The sequence below is a fragment of the Magallana gigas genome, chromosome 3 (assembly GCF_963853765.1).
Source record: "Magallana gigas chromosome 3, xbMagGiga1.1, whole genome shotgun sequence".
Taxonomy (NCBI): Eukaryota; Metazoa; Mollusca; class Bivalvia; order Ostreida; family Ostreidae; genus Magallana; species Magallana gigas.
This window is the reverse complement of record NC_088855.1, coordinates 13,561,999-13,586,036: the sequence shown is the minus strand read 5'-3', so window position 1 is coordinate 13,586,036 and position 24,038 is coordinate 13,561,999. Positions and strand designations below refer to the sequence as shown.

The following is a 24,038-nucleotide window of genomic DNA, read 5'->3' as shown; positions in this document are numbered from 1 at the left end:
GCAAATACTTTATAAATATCTATGGAATGAAAGGATTGTTAATTATTGAACCTATGGTTATTATTCATGTTGTGCTTTTGCTGTACTTTGTCCAAGGTAAGTATATTTACATACATGTAATTGTTAATCATAATTTTCCTAATTCATGCGAATTTATATAAGAGACCCATGGGCCACATCACTCACCTGAGCAACATAAGGCGTAATAAAATCAGCTTAAGGGAATCATAACACATTATCTACATATACTTATGTAAAAAAAATTACCCTCCCCCCGTCCGCCCGATGTGATCCAATTCTTCCCCTAGGGATCATGGTTTTAACAAACTTGAAACTACCCTACCTAAAGATGCTTCCACACAAATTTCAGCTTTCCTACCTTGTTGGTTACTGAGAAGAAGATTTTAAAAGACTAACTCTTTATATTCCTATATAAAAAAAAATAATACTCAATTATGGCCCCATCTGGCTGATTGGTTACTGAAAAAAGATTTAAAATGATTATCAGCAAAACACACGCATAGCCAGGGCGAGGAACGGGCTATTTTACTTCCTTATAAGCGTAATTCGTTATACCCGTCAAGTTTACAACATGAAATAAAGTCTCGGGAAAAGAAAACCCCTTTGCTGTAAGCGTCAATTAATAATATTAAGCGTGTTCGTTATAACCGTGTTTAACTGTACTCCATTTATATTCTTTTGTAAAATAATTGACCCCCCCCCCCCCATTGTGACCCTACCTTACAATGGGGGGTCATGATTTTCACAACTTTGATTCTTCACTACCTGAGGATGCTTCCACATTAGTAACTTCCACAAAGTAAATAATAACAAAGGTTAACATGTACATGTAAGTCAGTGAAACATAAAAGCGTTATTTGACTATGATGCATAACAAGTTAAAGATTCTTTTTAATCATCATTTGTAAAATATTTGTGAACATGTTTCAGACAACTTCGTGCTTTACGGAAATTGTTCGAAATAGACATTGACCACGCAATAGTTACTGCACCTAGAGTCAACAGGTGGCTGATTATGTGATATGAAATTAACATCCTCATTACACACGGTATCGGCGGTAACACCTTCTGCAAAGTCCCATAAAATGCGTGAAATTCTTTTCCTTTTTAGATTTTAATACAATTTATATTCCTTACTATGTTTAAATTACTTTTTATCGGTCTATTGTATTCACAGAAATTGAAAACGCAAAATAGAATTTAATTCTTTTATGGATCTAAACAGCGAAAATGGCAAGCCGCAGAATATTAATATGCCCGTTATACGGTACGGAAATATTTGAGGAATAGAACAACCTGCTAATATCCGGAGAAAAATATTCGTGGCCATTTATGACGATCAGTGACTATATTGAACTTGTCTTTGAGATAAAACAATGAAGTATTGTGGCTTGTTGTTGTATTCATGTATTATGTGCAGGATATAAAGTAGAGTTTTGTATTCGTGAATGTAATTTGTAAAGCCCCAATCATATGAAGCATTGTCATGTTGCATACAATCAGATTTAACTCCTAAGAGTAAATGTATTTTATAAATGTAATGACACACGCCAAAAATGCATGCAAAGGAGACAAAATGCATTCACATTATTTGTAATGCATGTACATGTATATTAAGATTAATACATATTCACACTGTTTTTGATGGTATAACTTTTAGCAAGTTCAGGGTAAGTTAAGTTGCATCAAAGTCTTACTGAATATAAATATGAAAATAAAATAAATGTACCCGAATGCCTTTAAGCTCCTAAATAATGGCTAATCTTAATGCATAAAATTTAACGTTATCAATTATTTTTAGGTTATATAGGTTTAAAGGTAAAAGATAATATAACACTTTTGGCAGGAAAAAGTAATTTTTTTTTCAAAACAAAAGTTTAAAAAAAGAAGACCTTTATACAATTAGTCCTTCTTATTTTACAAAATCATAGATTGTGAGGTTGGATTTTTGGACCAAACTGTTCAAAACCCTGCGTGTATCCTAGTTTCGGTGAGCGATGCCAGGAAGTGTGCAATTGTACTCCGGATATATATGCAACATAATAACCGGATGTACAGGTTTACATCAAAACTTGAACATCAGCAACTGAAAATGAATAAATCATTATCGATTAATTAATAATAAAGATTATAATGATAAAAAAGTTGTTGAACAAAAATACTACTAGTTAAAGGGACATGGTGACGCACAAACCCGTAAATCAAATTAAAAAGAGAAAAATAGAATTACACGTTAGGCCAACACAAACATATTTAGTTTTACTTCCGCTTCATAGCCACGCAAGCGCAGAGAAATGTAAATGTTATAGCGTGGCATACATCATGAGACAGAAACCCTTCATTGAAACATAATGTCTTCAAGAACTATATATTCATTAAGATGCATTCCCTGTAAATGCATATTTTTCACCACACTTATCGATTAACTTCAAATTCTTTTTTCAGTGTATCAATCCCATTTTAACTATTTTTTGACAGAAATCGCAATCACGTGACACTAAACAAATGTCAAAAATAGCTCGGTTTGATTACATGTGCAATTTTTGAATGAGTTTTAATGACCTGTAAAATAATATGTGATAACTTATAATGTTCGTAACCTTCCGTATGATGAAGTCTCGAGTAGCTCTTTTTATTTCCGTTGTCATAATCAATAAGTAAATCATCTATTTTGAGTCACTTTAAGATATGTATGTGGTTTTATGAATTAGGTTTTGATTGTGTAGCTACGTGCATATAAGTTATCTGTTATTCATGTAACAGTAATTTATATTATCTGCATGTACAAGTACATGTTTAATAGAACACATTACTCAAAAAGTTGATTTTTTCCAGGTTTTAATGTTGGTTTCTATGTACAAAACCCTAGTAAGTTTGGAATCTAACGCCAGGAAAAATGTGATTGCACTGAAGATATTTGTAGCGATATAATGGGATGAAAAAACATCCCAGGTAAGATTAAAGGGAAAAAAATATACACTGCTTTTTAAAATGAAAAATATAATTTTTTTGTCTCTTTTCTTTTCCTTTTTCTTATTCTAAATCATCTTCATCCAAATAACATCCAAACCTTGACATATTTTTCATCTCATAATCAAATTCTAAAAAAATATTATCTAGGCCATAATACGAATATTTGATTTCTGAATTCTTATAAGTTATCTGTCTATCAACTACCTAACATGGCTCCAATGATATGGGAACGACTTCGAATTCAGTTTCAGTATTTGAGGATGGCTACTTCGGACAGGACTGTATTTCACCCTGAAAATATCCAAGCTTTGGAAAAAGTGCCAAAACCAGTGTAAATGTGCCCTTTCAAAATGTAATCACAACAAAGAATGTGGAAACTGGACAGGCATTTGTTTTAACATACGTTGAAAAAATTATACTTGCTGACTTGCTATTAAATGTCGTTGTAATAAATCCATTTAACTTTATGGTCTCATGGATTTAAAAGTTTATCAAAATTTTATATTTATCTAACATCCAAATTAAAACAAGTTGAGCTTACAATAAGTTAATATCCACACAAATCAATTCTGTTTTTTCACATGCATTACAAGTTGATCCAACGTTGATTGGTTTTCTGATTTCTTAAAACCTATTTTTGGTCCATGCTCTCAGTTGCCCCTGTATTCCCCTTCCCAACCAGGTCATGCTTACCCTTAAAGTTCCCTTCATCCCTCGGCTATCCCCTTCAAAGGGTTTTGGGTTGCAAATCGTCTGGCGGACAAATACCTTAGCCAAGCTGTTTGTATGGTGGAATTTTCAACATGGCAGGGTGACTGAGGTCTTTGAATAAGACAACTGTTTCCAAGGCCTGCTCAAAGCTTGGGAATAGATGGTTTCTACCTATTAAACCTAGGCATTACCCCGCTTTAAGCAAAGCGCTATTTATCCACTTATTGATCCATTGATTAATTTTTTAAATTTATTCATCAATTTACAATGATGTTTGATATTAATTGATTATGGATTAATTGATTCAATAATCATATTGCTAATGTCATTGATTTATATTGATTTATCAAAGAATTTGATCGATTTATTATTTTTGGATTCATTGAATGAACAATCCTATTACTGATGTTATTAATCTTTATTTATTGAATGAGCAATTGATTGTTGATGTAATGATTGATTGATTTATTTATTCTACAGCCATATACCTGCGCACCAATTGAGTGGCAGGTCGGTTGTTAAAATGCATATCCAATTTCAATAAATAAGCCATTACCAAAACGCCAGTTGGTGTTCAGCTGTTGTCTCTTATAACCATGATTTAATCATTATTCAATACCGATATTCGTTTTGATATAGTTATCTAGATATCTCATGGGAATGTGATTGTGGAAGTTCTGTCATCACAAAAATATAATACAAATTTGCGAAGATGTACTCTAATTTCATTTTGACACTTATGATTTGAATGGGATTTATCTTTGAGTTGTTTTTGTGAGATTACTTTTTTACTATAGTCTTTAAGGTTACTTTTGAATAGTTAAACTCCTATTGTCATGTCTGTTTTTTATAAGAGAAGATCTAATAAAAAAAAATACTAATTTACATTTTAGTGCTTTAGGTTTTTAAAATATCTTTTCTTTTTTAATGTCTTATTGACAACTAAAATAATATGTACTTTAAGTAAATATTGCAGATTGGAAATTGGATAAATGTAAATTGAAGTTGTTTTTTCTTATCTTAATTGTTTTAATTATATTCTAATTCTCTATCACCTTTGATAATATTCAAGTGAGCTGATTTTTTTTTAATCAATAAAGATTTCTCTACACAATCCCTTTTTGCCTATTATTCAGTTAACACAATACCTATGCTCCTTTGATACAACAACGACGTGATATGTTCCAATGAATTTCATAAAGAGTAATGTTATCGAAAAAATATATCCTCTATCCTCAGCATGATATTTCATATTTCAAAAAATCTTTAATACCCCTAAGATAACATTTAAAAGTAAAGTATAAAAAAACCCTTCTAGATATTTAAAACTGATGAATTTATTTAAACATGGTAAAATGTCTGGTAAGATAAAACACATCCATTAAATGAAAATGAAAATGAAAAAAGAAACCAACTGAAATCAACAAAAACTTTTAACTTTGTTAGTTTACCCTTCGTGTTATATACACCGGGGTGCAATTGATTAAAAACAAAAAGTAAAGCAGGACTAGTTCACAAAAATATTATACAATATTTTCAAATACATGAGAACGAACCACGTGAAGTAATTTACTAAAACATATCAAGATTTTTTATGAATGTCTGTAATTAAGGGAAAGTTTTACCCTTTTTAAAAAAAACTTGTATTGCATTTCATCTTTAAATGCAGTACAGTTTGATCTTATTTCATTAAAATGATATGCATAAAAATGCATATAAATAAGATAGCCAGCTAAAAATATCCGATACTGTTCGAAAAATGTTAACACTCATTATTGATTTTTTTTTTAGGTCGTAAGTTGATAACGAATTAATTTATTTCCAAGCGTTTATTTGTTATAATACCGCAAATATATTTTTCTATCATCTTTCTTTAAATTTTCTGTTTTTAATTAGGCTTGTCAACATGGTCATGGTCTTTATATGCTATTGACTGATACTGTTTTACGTAGGAAAAGTTGTTAGGTGCCAGATTGGTTATCATGGAACACATTGTACAGAAACCTGTAGGTATCCGAACTTTGGTGAGCAATGTCACGGGAATTGTAAATATTATCTTATTAAATGTATGTCTTGCAAGGCCAGAAGGTTGCCACAACAATCGTATACGTTGAAGGTGACATCTTTATGCCGGTGTGTAAAAAAACTTAAAAAAGTAAAAGAAAATCATTGATAAATAATGCTTAAGGTATACCTTTACTCAGAATTTAAAAAAATTCCACTGATGATGATGAAAAACCATCTATTGTGTGTTAAAGACCTATCATGGGGGTGCTATTTTTTACTTTCAAAAAAGTAGGTCAATGACCTACTTTTTGAGATAATGGTCATTGAATATTTTTTGGAAATTTAAGAAAAGTCCCTAAAAATTTTACACTATGATTGAAATTTTCTTAATTGTGAAAATAATACAAATTGCTAAACTGGTTTAAAAACGAAATACAGTTTATGAATGGCAGTGACACTCATGGCAGAGACACATGGCAGAGACACAAAGCAATAACTTTTCATTCACAATTTTTTTAATATTCCAGTCCGAATTTCCTCCATCAGTTTTCAAATTCCTACCCTTTTTTGATTTAATTTTACAAAAAACTGAAAGTTGATACTACTAAAACATTAATAGCATTAAACTAGGTAAATTGACGTTACTCTGCAAGCATAAAAGTTATGTGAGGTCAATGATCAAAATTTTGAGATATGGTGTCTTTTATCGTTTTTAGGCATTTTTCAATATTGTTGTATTATGTGCCATTCGAATATTTTACCGAAAAAGTGAGATAAAACCAACAGAAAATGTGCAAAATTATGTTAACTAACAAGTAAAATCTTAACTTTGAATATTACTGTACTATCAAAAATATTTCAGTGAAAAACAAAATCTGAAAATTTTTCTCCGAATTTCCTCTGTTTTGCTAAAAGTTCAACTTTGTTTGAGCCTAATTCCATAATATAGTAAAAATATTGAATGGTTTGTCAATAATAATTCATTTCATAAATACTTAAAGTGGTTAGAACACATTTCACTCATGAAATTGAACTTTATAACAATCCGAATTTGAGAACTCAAACCTTGAGTAAACAACGTCCTTAATGGACAATAGTACTTAATGTGAAAGCATAAAAATTAAATTGTTTTACCAAAAACTAGAAAATGATAATGAATCTTACAGTGTAAGTATCTATCAAAAGAAAAGCCATAAACAGATATATTCGAAGCAAACCCATAACATCCTCATTTGCTGTAACAATTGTAACTGAAAGGAAAATGATATTTTTATAATTAGATTTATATTATGGAATGGTTATATAGCAAATTTCTTGGACACTCTTATTATTTGCGTAAATATCAAAATAATGGGCATGTGATATTTTTAATTCGAAACATCATTCTCTGACACAAAATAATCGGAAACAGAAGGAAATCAAAATTTATGAGGTTGTTACATGCAATTGTCGCTTTGATGTGCGATGTTCGCGGTAAGTTAGTTGAAGATTTTTTGGGTTTTGTTTAGCATAGATCTACACACATCCAAACAAGTTTCAATTTTATAGAGTAGCAGTATTGGTGTTCGGTGATCCTTATCTTTTCTTTTTGACTTTGAGTACATTTGATCGATCTCTCTTTGGTGACGAGTTTTTTAAACTATGTAATACTCTTGCGACATTTTTTGAATGAATTAAAATCTTTTAAAAAAGACATAATTAAACTATCAAACAAATACTACCGGCCATATTAAAAATGTAGCAATCTCTGGAACGAAAGAACAAAATTTAAATAAATGTTAAAAAATACTAAAATCGTTTAAAAAGTTTTAAATGTAAAAATAAAATAAATGAAATGGCCCCTGAAATAATCCCTGAAAGTTAAAGTAGATTTGATGAGTAATTTGTTAACCGTATATGATAATGAGGGTCATTATATTGTATATATGTATTGTTTTTATAAATATTGTAACTTCACAAGGACAAGTTTTTGTATTTTCCAGGGTGTGAGGTTGGATATTTTGGTTACAATTGTACAGTACCCTGCAGATACCCTAGCTTTGGTTATCGATGTCAGAATGTATGTACCTGTACTCAGGATATGTGTGACCACAAAAATGGATGCAGTCTACCTCAAAGTACGATAAAAGAAACAAATATTTAAATTAATTGTGATGTAAGAAATGTTTTATTGTTTAAATATGAAAAATATTTTAAATCATTAGTTTTGTTTGGCATTTTATTACTAAGATAACCTTTGTATTCCTAATGTCCACTGGTTTTCGAAGCGTTTAAAGTATTTGGGTCGAAAAAAGTCAGATATAGAAATTCGGCATTTTCCCCAAAGGGCTTTATCTTATAATAAGACAGTCTCAAATTCACATTATTAACCTCTGACCGAATAAAGAGAAACTCTCGCTGATAAACAGTTTAAGTTTTTCAATAGAGTTTTCAAAATTAAATTAATCATTTTTGTCGAAAAAAAGGTTTGCAAATTTGCGCACAACTACTAAATTGTTATCGTAATAGATCCACCAGCATGGGATATATTTTTAATTCTTTCTCATTTCATCAAGAAATGAGCAATTGAGCGGGTTAAATGCAACATTAATAACCTGTGCCGATTATTTTTTTAATCCAAAGTCTTATAAGGTTAAGGTGCGAGGATGTTTTGTATTTATAAAATCCTTTTCAGAAACTATCATCAATGCAAATAACAATACTGTAATTTAGTTATTTTTCAGTTTCATTTCAATGAATATGATTGGAATAATCACATCACAGTTACTACCAGTGGTTCATATTTTGAAAAAAAAAAACCTCATGATTTCCATTTTGATGTCGTTTAAGAGTAAAGAAAAATAACATATCATTTCCCTTTCATTGTATGTTGACAGAATTGTACAATGCTGATGAATAATATGTGGCATTACCTTTTTCTTCAATATTTAATAATCGTATTACTTAAAAATCTTCAAATTCCGTTATAGTTTGTAATGATGGCTACTATGGTCCGCGTTGTATTTCTCCCTGTCGATATCCAGGCTACGGAAGAAAGTGCCAAATGCAGTGCTCATGTGAGCTGATAGATTGTAATCACATTCAAGGATGCCCTTTAACTACAGGTACATGAAACATTAAACTACAGGTATATATATATATATATATATATATATATATATATATATATATATATATATATATATATATATATATATATATATATATATATACTATGAAGTACAAATTTGAAGTCCGTGTGCGTTAGAACCAAGTCAGTGTATATAAAAAACAAATAGTTTTACAGTACGCTGATATTGTATACGTTGAAGGATTTTGGAAAAAAAATCTATTTGTTTTGAATTTAAGAAGAAAATTAGTGCTTTGAAGCAAGCATAGATTTTATTTTATTTCATGGGAGAAACAATTGTTTTTAAGAATAAATTATTGTAAAACCTATGTAAAATCTGAAATTCTATTAACAACTAAACAAACGGATAATTCCGCCATTTTGGTACATGTACACCCATGTTTAACAAATTGAATATCAATCGGGCCGTATGATAAGGAACAAATATTTGACGATCAAACGTTTTGATACACCCTTCCGCTCAATTATAAATATCATTTATAATGCCGGTTTCCACGGTGGCAGTTCCTTACAAACACGCTATACCAAAACGTTGAAATAAGTTAGCTGTAATATACATGTACATGTATGCCATGTATGTATATAAGTATCATCGTGTTAAAAATCTACGAAAGTTGTAATTAATAGAGAGGATGATGTAATTGACAAACACTTCCAGGTACAAAGAAAATGATAAAAAAGTACACGATTTTATATGCAAAACATATTATCACAATGATAACCATAAATCTGAGGGTGTAAAAATAACATATTCAACGTCGATTTCTAAAAAAAAATATTTCATCCAAAAGCTAAATAGGTACAGTGTTTTAAGACTGTTTTAACTCAAACTAATTCTATGGTGACACGGGACAGTTTAAAAAAAAATACAATTCCTTGTAGCCAGGGGATGTGTGTCTTCGGAACTCTGTAAGTGGAGTGTCTTCAGTTCCCATTCAAAACAAATACCTATAATTCACTCCTTTTATGCCCAATGACCACCACTAGTCATAACCTGTAAAATATTCTACATTATTTTTTTGAGATTTTGACCCCTTTAATTCGCCCATTTTTCATGATTTTTCAGCTTTTTAGACCTCCCCAAGGCAATTCACTGCAAAGGGTTTACAATACGTACTGTGAGTGTGTTGCACCAACGCATCTCAGAAACTGAACAGTGTATATTTTACTATGTCATATCAATCTACATTTGGCATTTTTAATTTGAATTGAACCTCCCGTCTGTAACTTTCAATATCACTGTGTAACGTCAACACAACTGTTATAGCCGAAAATTTTGCATTTTACTTCTGATTTATTTGTACTTAACATAAGGGGCCTACATGTTGCATACCAATATCAACAAGAGACATCCTTTTAACTAATAATAATAATAATAATCAAAAACATCTTCTTTTGAATTTTAGCAACATTCATAACCCTTCAAGTACAGCAACTCTCAATTTTACAAAAAAGCCTCTGTGTTTACAAATAACGTAGAGCATACAATTTATGGAAAGTTTAAACTTTCTTCCTCATTGTATGTACATGTAATATGTCCCAAAATATTTTTGCCGCATATTTTCTTAAATTATTCGGTATTTATAAATACCTCTTGATTCAGACGATGTTCATTCAATAGTATGAAAAAATCCCAAGATTTCCCTTTTGAAACGCGTCCTCTAGCTTGTTGGGTTTCAATACGCGGCTAAAAATAGAAAGTCTACGGGGATTTTGCATTGCACCAGCCATAATTAAGCCGGGATGATAACGTTGTGAAACAGTGCGAGGTATTCCGAGTAACTTCCGAATGGAGAAAAGATGTAAGCATTCCCCATTATAAATTTCCGTAGGAAACGAGGAAAACAATTATACAGTGTGAATGAAGTTATCTTGGAAATTTTCCCTTTCAATAATTTCAATTGCACTTCTTTCACAGTGTATTTTTATTAAAAATTGTCCAAATCGCATACATATTTTGGGACAGACTATAGTCAATTCGTATGTTATCTACATATAGATATTTCAAACAGTTAGGCTAGTATGTTTTCAAGTTAAGTGACTTATAATGTTCATATAAAGATAAAAATAAAACATGATAATGAGATATTAAACGTTTTCCCAGCCTGGAAATTTAAATAAAATCACCGGAATTTAGTAAGACTTAGTATAAATTTCACATAACAAAAAATCAAAACATTGTCATTTCTTATATGTTTAAATATATTCAAACCATAAGAGTTGAATTTGTCATAAAGTATAATGTCCCGACAGGTTATATAAAAATATATATACCTAATATAATTCATAGTATTATTCATAGTCCTAAAAACTTCCTTTTGATACTGTTAATAATCGTCCTATACCGTCTAACACCATACAAAACCAGAGGAAAGAAGTGAAATACAGCACAGTTTCCGTGCATGTATATGTATATCCATGCTGGTTTGAACAAACGCACACACCTTATTCAAAGTTACCCGATAGCAACGTTAACACTATCAACTAATTCTATTGAAAAGGTATCATATGAAGAATAATGTAATATATAATATAGATATTGAAATATAAAAGGAAAACTTGCCTGTGGCATCATTTTATTCGAAAAACTGATGACGTTCGGAAAATCACGTGATCATTTATGATGATTAGCGACTACAATTAAGGAACTGGTCTATGAAATATGACTATGAAATATGTGTGGCTATTCATTGTTTTTATGTGTTCTGTGCAGGGTAAGTAGATGTTTTGTAACTGTGTAAAGCCCAGCTGTTAAAGAAAAAAATACTCGCCGTAATTTAAATGCAGTATGAAAAGTAATGTATGTTTTTTTGTTTATACACCAAAGATTTTTAAAAATAATTTTTTAGCGTTTGGTTTTGGGTTACCGTAATTATTAAAACATAAATGTTTAATTAGTCATAGATTAAAGTAAAAGATGCAACCTTTTATGATTAAAATATAAAAGATGAAAGATGAAAAAAAAATTAACTTTCTAATTGTAGTAGAACCTGCCATTTCTATTGAAAAGAATTGCATAATTATATATACTTCGTGGTTTGCAACACGCCAAAGACCAATCATGGAGTTTTTTTTTTAAATCAAAGGAAACACTTTTAAAGTCTGAGATTCCTAATTATCATACCAGTATCTTGATTCTACACGACTTTGTAGGATGCCCTACGGGATATTTTGGACAAAACTGTTCAAAACCCTGCGTGTATCCTAGCTTCGGTGAGCGATGTCAGGGAGAGTGTAATTGTACAGATGAAATGTGCAACATTATCACAGGATGTAAAGGTTTTTATCAGATTCATAATTACCAATTAAAAAACAGAAACATATAAATCGTCGAAAATTTATTCATTCGTGATATAATCAGAAATCTTAAAAATCAACCTATAAATATATGTTACGATATATACATTAATGATTTTAAATAAAAAAAAACCTAGTTCTTTGTTAAGCTAAATGATTATATATATATATAAGAAAAAATACTTTAAAAGTCCTAGATTGCCAGGATGGGTTTTATGGTTCACTTTGTACAAAACCCTGCAGATATCCTAGCTATGGCTTTCGATGTCAGGGACTCTGTGATTGTTCTCGGGAATCGTGTAACCACATTGATGGATGCAGGAAAATTCTAGGTATGAATGGAAAATGCAGTCCTAGAGACATGTATTTTTAAACTTTAAGCTAATACTGAGACTTGTTTTGTTCTTTTAACCATCCCGAAAGGCATCAATGATACACAAACTGCTTTGCAATGTGAAGAAGGTTACTATGGACAGGACTGCCTTTCCCCATGTAGATATCCAAACTTCGGGAGAAAGTGTCAATTCAAGTGTAACTGTGCTCTCTCTAGATGTAACCACATCAAAGGCTGTAGACACACGACAGGTATCTAAATTATTTAGAAAGATAGTCAGGTAGTTAGAAAGTCAGGTATCTAAATTAGTTAGAAATAGACTTATCATTTATTTGAAATTATCAAATACCTAAATATACCATGCATTGGGATAAAAAAGTGTTTCCAGCCTTACATGTGTACCATCAGATCTGTTAAACTCGTCCTTGAATGTAACTCATTGTATTCATAACAGTGCCTTTTATTCTCAAGATTTATAATTGGTACATGCACTTGCATTGTAATAATTTGTCATGGAGTCTCTTCTTTATAAAAACGACAGAAATCCAGATGTTTACTACAAAATGGGATGAAGTGATCAAACCCAATAAACATATATGGCTGACGAGGAAGCAACTCATATTCATCATTGCAGGGAGTTTTGTTCTTTTTATTTTTACATTCATTGGAGTAATCATGGTTGCTAGAAAACGTAAACTTCAAAGGAAACGTAATACAGAACCTGACTTGGACTCTGAATTTAGTTCATTTCAATCCAACGAGGACGTAGCAGATAGCACGAATAACATCACTACGGTTCAGTACTGTAGACACGACGCATTTAAAGAGAACTATGGAGATGAAATATACGCAAATAGTTGTACATAAGGAATGAGGAAGAAGGAAGAAAATTACTTAAATCATAGAAATATATGCATTTATAGATTTCTTGCATGGAACAAAATTTATTGATGACATCATGCAATTGTGCTAAAAACATCCAAATTATATTTTTACATGCCTATCTTTATGTTTTTATCATCTTCGCTAGCTAATGGTTTCTGATCCGCGTCGCTCCTCACGAACCATTGGCATACCGTGCTATGAAAAGCCGGGATTTTCCCCTGGATTTTGATTGGAATTTACTGAAACCGTTCGACCAGTGAAAAAAATGCAAACCATATCTGACTTAATCGACAATGTTTTCATACTGTTTATTCACTTGTGAATATAGCACGAATAGCTCAAAATCTTTTTTCTAGTCTTTCTGTTTGAGCCTTCATGATTCATGTATCATTCAATGGTCCAGTAGTAAGTTTATGATTATGTATCAACAGAGGCATGTGCTTGTAGTTTGAGGGGTTATCTCCCCAGTCTTATTCCCTTCAAATGAGTTCGATCAGTGTGTAACATTTCACATTATTCTCTTCTATTGAATACACTGGGCATTAAAACATTCTTCCAACATGGCAATATAAAAGGATTCGTGAGGAGCAGTTCAGATCAAAAACCCTTGGCTATCGAAGATCTGATGTGTTTTTATGTGCAACAACAAGTTTGACAAAAATAAAACAATTAACTGAAGTTAAATTGACCAGGTTATTTTTGTTTATGCATGGAAATTTTAAAAAAAATGTATAAGATAACACAGGATCAGAAAATGCATACAACGTAATTAAGTCCTCCAAATGATCTCATTTCCGTATAAACCGGAAGTATAAAGCAGTTATGCATACATTTGCGTTAATTTTGAACGAAATATAGTTATGCCATATGCATTCGATCCTAATTTTCGTCAAATTATGTTTCTATCAGACAAATTGGGGTCTGTTTAAGACATCTTCTTACTTGTTCAAACTTTAAATACCTAAAATGTGGTCCAGAATAAGAAATAATTAAATGTAGACAAATATCTGACAAAAAGGGGGGAAAATCCTAAAATTCATATTAATTTAAGTGACAAACATCTTCACAATTTAATGATTAACATTCGCTCTCAGATCTGAGAGTTTTGACAGAGATGGGGATTTTGATTTTGTTTGGAGCGGAATCAATACTTTTTTTTTTTTTTTACATTTTCTATTTTTTCTCTTGGTAGTCATCATTATTTCACAGCCGTTTCTCCATTAATTTTAATGATTTTTTCAGGAATTGTTTTAGATGAAAGTCTCTTTGTCCCCACTTGATATTTGAAAATTCATTTTCGTACCTGAATCATCTCCCTTTTCCATGTATTGTTAAACATAATTTCTCTCTCATGTTGCCCACGCATCTCCTCAAAAACAGTTAAAGCTAGATACTTAAATATGTTATTCAAGATAGAGTGATAATGGTAAATGTGTCCTTGTTTTAGATTTGACTAGAAATCATTATCCTTGAAGCTTCCTTTGACCTGAAAATGTTGTTCTCAGCTTCTTCTTGTTATAAATAATTTGGTAACACATATAGAACATAAAAAGTTTATATACACAGGAGCTTTCAACTGACACCAAGAAGTTGGCTGCTCGCATAAAGGGGCCAAGAATATTCTTTTATCAAGAACTCTTTATGGAGAAATATTTTGTCATGTATTATAGAAACAAGAATATTCATCTTACAGTTATTAGCCCATACATTAAAATGATTCTATCGTGTATTGCATAATTACGAGTTTTAAAGGGCTAATTTTCTAATTTTTGATCAGTTATAGGCCTATTTAAAGAACTTGATTCAGTTGATGTGATATTACGCCCTCAAATTTACCAAAAAATTAACTGCACTCTTGAAAAATAAATTGTACCGTAAATATATATTTAATATATGTATTATTTAAATATAGAATAAAATGTTGCCGATATTGCCTCAAAGGTGATTTTTTTACGTGAAATTCTCCGGCGGAATTACAATTTCCGGAAAAAATTGGTAAAATCGGCAGTATAATTCAGCATTTTACTGTGTGCGCATTGATTTACCAAGTTCTTACTTTGCCAAAAAATAAAACTCTATAGGAGCGACTTCCATGCCGAAAATCACGATGGTAAAATTCTGCGCACTATGTTAATTTATAAAAAAAAAAACCCAAATTTTTGAGTTGTTTCCCTTTCGCTGTGTAAACAGTATGACGTCACCGTAGTGACAAACGCAGACGAATGATCGAGGTGTCCGAGTTTAATTTGGAGAAATCCAAGACTGCCACTTTTGTTTATAGGTAAGTTTAAATCCATAGAATTGTACAGTGTCAAACTGCCATGAAAAAAAGAACTAAACCTGTCCCTCTTCTTCATTTGCATGTAGAGACGACTTGAACACAAAATGCACACAATTATCGTCTCCTGGTACACAGGGGCTTGGTCGTTGGATAGTGAATTTCCTAATTATTTGTTCCCGAAGAAAAATATGATTAAAATTGGTAATCTTATGTGTATTTCTGTGTATTGCAATAAATAAATTCACTGAAATCCCCCGTTTCAGTCATGTTAAAAAAGTGTATTCAATGTACATTAAAAAAAGTAAAGGGACGACACTCGCCATCTTGGATTTATAGGGGGTCCTCGTTTCAAGCTATGTTTTAAACAAGTTCTTCCATTTCTCCAACGATTTCTGACGAGATCTAGGTTGGAAAATATTCAACTGACTTATTCCTATCGTCTGAATACATCTGTACGCTGCATAATAAACACATCGTTCCGAAATGTACTAGATACTTGCCAAACTTATCGAAAGCAACGGAAGTTTACTTTTGAGTGACGTAAATTCTCCATATAATCACTGAGATGTTCCGAAAATGTAAGATAAATCTAGAGAGAGCAAAAATTCCGCGAAAAGTTATCCTCTTGGTTTATCCAATGCTTTCGGATCTCCTCAGTGATTACATGGAGAGTTTGCATCAACTTCCGTTGCTTTCGATAAGTTTGGCGAGTATCTAGTACATTTTGGAACGATGTGTTTATTATGCAGCGTACAGATGTAGTCAGACGATAGGAATAAGTCATTTTAACATTTTCCAACCTAGATCTCGTCAGAAATCGCTGGAGAAACGGAAGAACTTGTTTTAAACATAGCTTGAAACGAGGACCCCCTATAAATCCAAGATGGCGAGTGTCGTCCCTTTACTTTTTTTAATGTACATTGAATACACTTTTTTTTAACATGACATGACAACCAAGCCCCTGTGTCCTGGTACTGTAACACTATGTAAGCGATTTCACTAGTATTTAGTAATCCACCTACATTGTGTAATTAATACACTCATTAAATAGAACATTTTATTCAGTATGTTTACATATACATGCATTTTTAATGGTACATTAAAAAAAGTAAAGGGACGACACTCGCCATCTTGGATTTATAGGGGGTCCTCGTTTCAAGCTATGTTTTAAACAAGTTCTTCCGTTTCTCCAGCGATTTCTGACGAGATCTAGGTTGGAAAATGTTAAAATGACTTATTCCTATCGTCTGACTACATCTGTACGCAGCATAATAAACACATCGTTCCAAAATGTACTAGATACTCGCCAAACTTATCGAAAGCAACGGAAGTTGATGCAAACTCTCCATGTAATCACTGAGGAGATCCGAAAGCATTGGATAAACCAAGAGGATAACTTTTCGCGGAATTTTTGCTCTCTCTAGATTTATCTTACATTTTCGGAACATCTCAGTGATTATATGGAGAATTTACGTCACTCAAAAGTAAACTTCCGTTGCTTTCGATAAGTTTGGCAAGTATCTAGTACATTTCGGAACGATGTGTTTATTATGCAGCGTACAGATGTATTCAGACGATAGGAATAAGTCAGTTGAATATTTTCCAACCTAGATCTCGTCAGAAATCGTTGGAGAAATGGATGAACTTGTTTAAAACATAGCTTGAAACGAGGACCCCCTATAAATCCAAGATAGCGAGTGTCGTCCCTTTACTTTTGTTAATGTACATTGAATACACTTTTTTAACATGACTGAAACGGGGGATTTCAGTGAATTTATTTATTGCAATACACAGAAATACACATAAGATTACCAATTTTAATCATTTTTTTCTTCGGGAACAAATAATTAGGAAATTCACTATCCAACAACCAAGCCCCTGTGGGTACGCCAGCAGCAGTTTAGGGTAGGCCTATAACAATAATGGACAATTTTCGTCGTCAGTTGTGAATTTGTGGACTTGATCACAGTTTATCAATGGACGTTTGGTAATATTTTTTATAATTTGTTCATTATGAGAGGTATATAGCGCATTTCACACATGCACCGTGTGATTCCCTATAAACAATTGGAAAGTACCTGTTACTATAAATAGATTTACTTGGCGTATTGAATTTAGGTAGCCAACTTTATAAAATAGATTTGCGGAACTACTTTTATACGAACTTTGGTATGTGATGAAAAATATACTCATGTTTATGGTCCAATAGATAATTTGTTTTTAAGGTGACAAGTTATTTTACAGCTTTAAACTGTTAAAACTAGAATTATATCTGGATATATTTGCTAAAGATATTATGTCATATCTGTACGTGTGTATACCGGTACGTAGCTGTTAGAACACTTGATACAAATTATTTTTTTAATAGCTATATGTATTAACGAATGAAAAGACCAAATATTATGAAGTTTTAATATTGTATTGTCTATGATGTCCCATATTGAGTCATGTACATTAATTGTGTGAGCATTTTAACATGTGAATGTACATAATGTTAATGTATGAGACACTTCAAAAAATATATCTAAACTTAAATTTGCTTTAATCTTGGCCCCTGGCAGGTTAGGCGATTAAAGGAAAGTTTGACAATGATCAAAAATTACATAGAAAATGAAAAAAACCCTAATAAACTGTTTATTTGGTTCATTATATTTATGAATTATAAAGTGCAATATTGGGTATTGTAGATTCAAGTTTATTCAATACATGACCATGGCCTAAGAAAGATATGACTGCCACAGCAACTAGAGTACAATAGTTTCACCTAGGCATGGGAAAAGAACTCTTTAAGGTAGGATATTATTAATATAATTATTTTTTGTAAAAAAAAAGAAAATCTAAAGGGTAATTAGGCCATTATTGAAGAAAAAAAATTTAAGAATATAAGAAGAAAAAGTATCAAAAATACAGCAAGCCAATTAAATTGCATGACCAACTGAGTTGCTGTGGCCCATTGGTTATAAACAATCTTGCCAATATTTATCATTAATCATAATTAATGCATTATATAATTATTACTACATCTGCTTACATATTTGTCAACAGACGTTGGTAAACTTGCTTATTATAGTGGTGCACAAATTAATTAATTTACTGCTTATTATATTTAATAGCATATGAGGAAAAGAGAATATCCTTGTGTTTGCTGTAAGAAACGAACAAACCAGAGAGATCGACGTACTGTGACAGCTGCACAACGACTAGTTCTCCAGAAGTGGACTGTAGGCGATGTGTCTGAGGATGAGGTGTTGTGTAGTTTGTGTCGAGTGAAGGTACATTCTCATCTTAAGCGGAGGAAAAGTGAACAACAAAACTTGGAGCATGAGTTAAGAGACACAGCTCCCTTTTCTCCTCCAGAGAGGAAGCAAATTAATGCTAGGAATGCTGCCATTCACAGTCCTCCATCAGTAACCCTGACAGTGCCCTCCACATCTTCCAGTCATTCCAGCTGCTTCATCTGCAGAAAACCTGGGCCAAAGTTGGTTGTGGTGTCATCAAATGAACGTCACTCTGTTTTTTTACAACAAGGAGTATTGATTCCGCCAGGTTCAAGATGCTGCACACGTCATCTCCCCAATGGAAGATTCACTGAAGAGGCACTAGAAAAAATTTCTTCATTTTCAGAAACATCTACACTTAACAGGACATCTATTGTTGATATGCTTATGTATCTAAGGGAGATTGCTCTGCTAAATGGAGGGAAAAGAATATACTTTGATGATCCAAATGCATTGAGTGACCAAGAGTATGTCAACCTCACTGGAATAAATAAAGTCTCCTTTGATGATCTGCTATCAGCTGTAGATGGAAAGGTAAAGAACACATCCACTCGCAGTGTTAGAACCAGCCTTGGAATTTTTCTTCTTAAGATGAGATGTGGTCTGTCCAATGAAATGCTGTCAACACTATTAAATGTTTCAAAGTCAAGCATTCGTCGCGCCATCTCGGTAGTGAGGAGAACACTGATGGAGACATTTGTACCAAACAATGTTGGGTTTCAGCACATCTCCAGAGAGGATGTTATAAATAAGCATACCAGGCCATTAGCAAAGTCTCTTTTTGGTGGTACTGGCACTCAAGCCATTCTTGTTCTAGACGGCACATACATTTATATACAAAAAAGTATGAACTTTGCCTTTCAAAGGAAATCATATAGCATGCATAAGGGTCGTCCATTGGTGAAGCCAATGATTGTTGTAACAACTAGTGGCTATTACCTCTCTGTTCTTGGACCATATGTAGCGAAGAACAATGATGCTGCAATCTTGAGCCATATCATGAAGACTAACAAAGAAGATGTGTTGAAGTGGATCGAAGAGAGAGATGTGTTTGATGTAGACAGAGGCTTTCGGGATTCCTTGACATTACTTGAAGACCTTGGATTAGTATCTGCCATGCCTGCATTTATGAAGAAAGGTGAAAAGCAAATGTCAACAGCAGATGCAAATACAAGCCGTTTAGTGACCAAGGTAAGGTATACTATATACAGCATTATTCTAATTTAATAAGAAAGAATCAGGAGAGAGAGAGAGAGAGAGAGAGAGAGAATTAAGAGAGACAGAGCAAGAGAGAGAGAAAGAGAGAGTTGCTATATATTAGTATATTCACATAGAGTTGATCTCTTTTATTATTTATGTTACAGATACGCTGGGTGGTAGAATCTGCTAATGCGAGGATAAAGAGGTGGAAGTTTTTTGACCGTGTCCTTCCTTCGTCCCAGGTGCCATTCATTAGTGACTTCATCAAGATTGTGTGTGGAATATCAAACAAGTACTTTCACCTTTGTCAGCTGGTATGTATATATGCTTTGAAAATGATAGGCATGAATAATGGAACTTCTTTATATTTAAGTCACTTAATTAAGTCACTACAAGTATAATATTGTTAAGTGTACATGATGCTAGTGAAAAAATGTGATTGTATTACAGTATTTTGTTTATCCCTGATCATCCGATTTTACTTGGTTTTGGGTATAAACATATCACCTATCAGTTTATTTTGTTTCATCTTTAATTGTGTGTATCAATTGTAGAGTATGCTATACTCAGTGTCTGTTAGGACCCACGCTGTTAGATCCTTGGGTCTCTTAGTTTTTTGTCACATGTACATGTATATTACATTTCATGAATTATCTTTAGGTTGCACTGAGGAAGACTCTCTTGTAGCAGCTAAGATGCAGTACCTGTCCAGACAAATCAATCAACTAAAAGAGGAAGTAGAAGAAAGGAAACTGGATACCCGCTCAGCGATCTGGAAACACCCTGACGAGCTTCAGGATTTTCCTCGTCTTGATGAAGATCAACTTCGAGAGTTGACCTGTGGCACATATCAAGCTTGCTAGTAGTTACGCAGAGGAACACTTTGGGAATGGATGTGATATCATGGTTCATAAAGAAGACCCGTCCTTGATAAGAGTCAGGATTAGGAGCCGGCATATTTCCTCAAAGTCTTACCTTCTTTGGATACGATATGATGAGGGAAGCGTGATTGGATGGTATTGTAGATGTCGTGCTGGGGCAAGAGTAGTGGGTATGTGCGCCCACATTGCCGCAGTTTTATGGTATATTGGTTTAGGACATGACATGGAGTCCTTAAGATCTGTAAGGGACTGGAGCAAGTTCATTGATGATGCAGCTGTTATTCCAGATGCAATTGATGAGTCAGAATCAGAGGATGATTCCTCAGAGTGCTTGAATGAACAATAGACTGCCTGTTCTTCATAGATATAAATGTGTACCATACATGTATATACATGCTACCTGCATTGCCAATTGCCTCAATTTTTATTATGATCTATTCAGTTATTGTTATAATATTCTGCAGTCTATTTTGTTTAAGTAGACTGAATTAATATTAACCTTAATTCATTTAGGGAAGCGGATTTACATGAAAACTTTTGTGTGAGTTTAATGTTGGATGCATGCAGAAACAATCTGCTCCAGATGTAAACAACAGTTTTTTTTCAAGTAAATTAGCTAGTGTGGTTTTATGTCTAAAGCGGAAATTGGCCAACCATATGTATAGATATGCTATAAGTTTAATCAATGTCAATTAATTTTTTTTTTGTGTAATTCATGTACTCAAAATATCCGATGCAGTTACCCAGTACATGTATTTAAATTGGAATTGCACTAATTATGGTATTACTCTTGAAAGTAAAATGTTTAAATACCAAATTAATTTTGTCAACATTCTGACAGTTTGTTATTGTCATTTTTCATAGAGGTATGATTTTTTTTTCAATTAATGTTGTGTGTGTTACAGAGAAAAAAATTGTAGTAGTATAAACTTTCTTTGTAGTTTTTCTTTAAACACGCACATTTCAACTAAATAATTTATTTGTACAGTGATAATTTTCTTGATACACTGGAGCTTGTCTAATTCTCAGTTTTATGCATAAAATAATTATTTCATCCCCCAAGGTTGTTTCCTCATAGTAGTTTTGCTAGACAGTGAAGAAATCGAATAATATGAATTTATTTAGACTTTTTAAAATTCAACAAGACAGCTTTTTTGTAAGCATGTTAATTAAATTATTTTACAATTGGTTAGAAATTACAAATGATTTGATCATCTTTATTGAATATGTTTTGGGGGGGATGAAGCATGTTTAATTTATCTTTGCTATCACCATGATCACACATTTTGTAGCGATATGTGCCAGTTTACTCAGAATTGTACCTTAAAAGGTACATTGGATATGTTACATGCGCTGAGAAAATTAAACACTTCATAGGGCCTAGCCTTTCATTTTCATTCCGCACTTTGTTGGAAATATTTAAAGGATAATCACTTTTAGATTTCATGGATTATTTTGTTATATTACATTGTTGACTTCAGAGCAACATATACATGTAGACCGACTGTTTGTCCTAACTAACCAATTTGCAAATTTACATGTAAATTTATGCAAAACTAAAAAAGCAAAATACTGAAGTACTGAAACCTGGGCTCTTTTCTTTTGATGTGTCATTATGCATATTGTGTAGTGAAGACTGGTAATCAATCATTCTCTCTCTCTCTCTTTCATGCCTTTATTGTCGGCAAAGCGTCAGAGAGCGAAGTTTTACAAGCGGATATTAAAAATAACCAAAAGCAAAATGTATGTCTAGTAGAAAAAAGCAATCCCCAATTTCTTTGATGAGCAGCCGAAAACCAATCTTTGTAAAATAGTTCATGGAAATTAATGCGCCTTGAATGTGTACAAAATGGTTAGTCTTGTTTTTAAAACATGTAATTATGTAACATGTAAATTATTGACAAATCAGCTTGAAAAATATTTTTTACAGGTAGATTGAACCTATGTAAACAAAAACAGGGCATGCGCCTTGTTTACATGATAAAGAGTTGTTAGCCTTGTATCTTGCTCATAACTCTACGACCGACTCTCAAATTTCACTTGATCATTAGAAATACATTCCTAAAGCATTGTAAATAATTAAAAAAAGTATAGGAATATTTGACCCCTTTGCCTTCAGACTCTTTTGGGATAAATGTAGTCTAAAAATGCTAATAATTTTTTTTTCTAATATCTATTTGAAGGTTTAAAATTGAAAAAATCAAGTGTTCGGATTTTTTTTCAAAGTCATTTAACATTAGAAGTTCTAGCATATCATTTTATAAGTTAAATACATTATATCATCAATAAATCGTTTCGAATATTTATCAGTTATTTTATCAAAATATTTCTTAATCCTTTCAGCAACATATCATGATACTAATATATCATACTAGTAGACCACTTTCAGTAAACTAATTGCGTCACTTCATTATAAGCGTGTTCGCTATAGCCGTGTTTTACTGTATAACACTTTGTGTATAACGTCAGTTGTTATTCTAAACCTTGATAACTTTCCGCAAAATGCAATGAATCTAAATGTTCAGTTGGATAAAGAATACATGACACTGTGCCAGATCGTTATTCCAGTGCCAAGGTGGAATTTTTGCATCCGCTTAATATGCAGTTTCGTAAAACTTTATATATACCAAATGATAGAACATTGTCTAGAGAGTATATTACCTCCTTTGTATTTTAGGGTATCTCACCTGACAGGTAAGATTTTTACCTTTAAAATTAATATCCCATAGGAAAACAATAATTCCCATGGAATTTTCTTGCAGGAAATTTGGAAAATCCTATAGAATTCTCTAAAATCTTATAGGATTTATATTTCCTATAGGAGAAAAGTATTTCCTGCAGAAATTTGACGCAGGCAGGTAGTTTACCTGCAGAAAATTAAGATTTCCTTTCGGATTTTATAATTGTATGGGAGGTTTGTCTAATTCTATCGGAATTTAAATTCCTATAAGAAGTTCTTTTATTCTGATAGAAATTCCAAATATCATATAGGAAAATCTATTTTCCTATGGAAATTGTTTTCTTGCAGGAATTTTCTTTT

At 32.1% G+C, this 24,038-nt stretch overlaps 1 protein-coding gene and 1 non-coding gene across 3 annotated transcripts; both read left to right on the top strand.

Moving 5' to 3' along the window:
• Positions 1–11,268: 11,268 nt before the first annotated feature.
• On the top strand, positions 11,269–14,031 carry LOC105319995 (uncharacterized). Of its 2 annotated transcripts, XR_010711506.1 has the most exons (5): positions 11,269–11,556; positions 11,996–12,121; positions 12,331–12,471; positions 12,563–12,724; positions 13,015–14,031. It is a non-coding gene; the product is annotated as an uncharacterized protein (transcript). The 2 variants fall into 2 exon arrangements; XR_010711505.1 differs by having other exon boundaries at positions 12,331–12,724.
• Positions 14,032–15,515: 1,484 nt separating this feature from the next.
• On the top strand, positions 15,516–20,966 carry LOC117692719 (uncharacterized). The gene is made up of 5 exons (XM_034481444.2): positions 15,516–15,639; positions 18,327–18,430; positions 18,753–20,108; positions 20,282–20,409; positions 20,778–20,966. The coding sequence occupies exons 2-5, from the start codon at positions 18,410–18,412 to the stop codon at positions 20,785–20,787; spliced, it is 1,515 nt and encodes a 504-aa protein (XP_034337335.1). The 5' UTR covers positions 15,516–15,639; positions 18,327–18,409; the 3' UTR covers positions 20,788–20,966.
• The last annotated feature ends 3,072 nt before the right edge of the window (positions 20,967–24,038 follow it).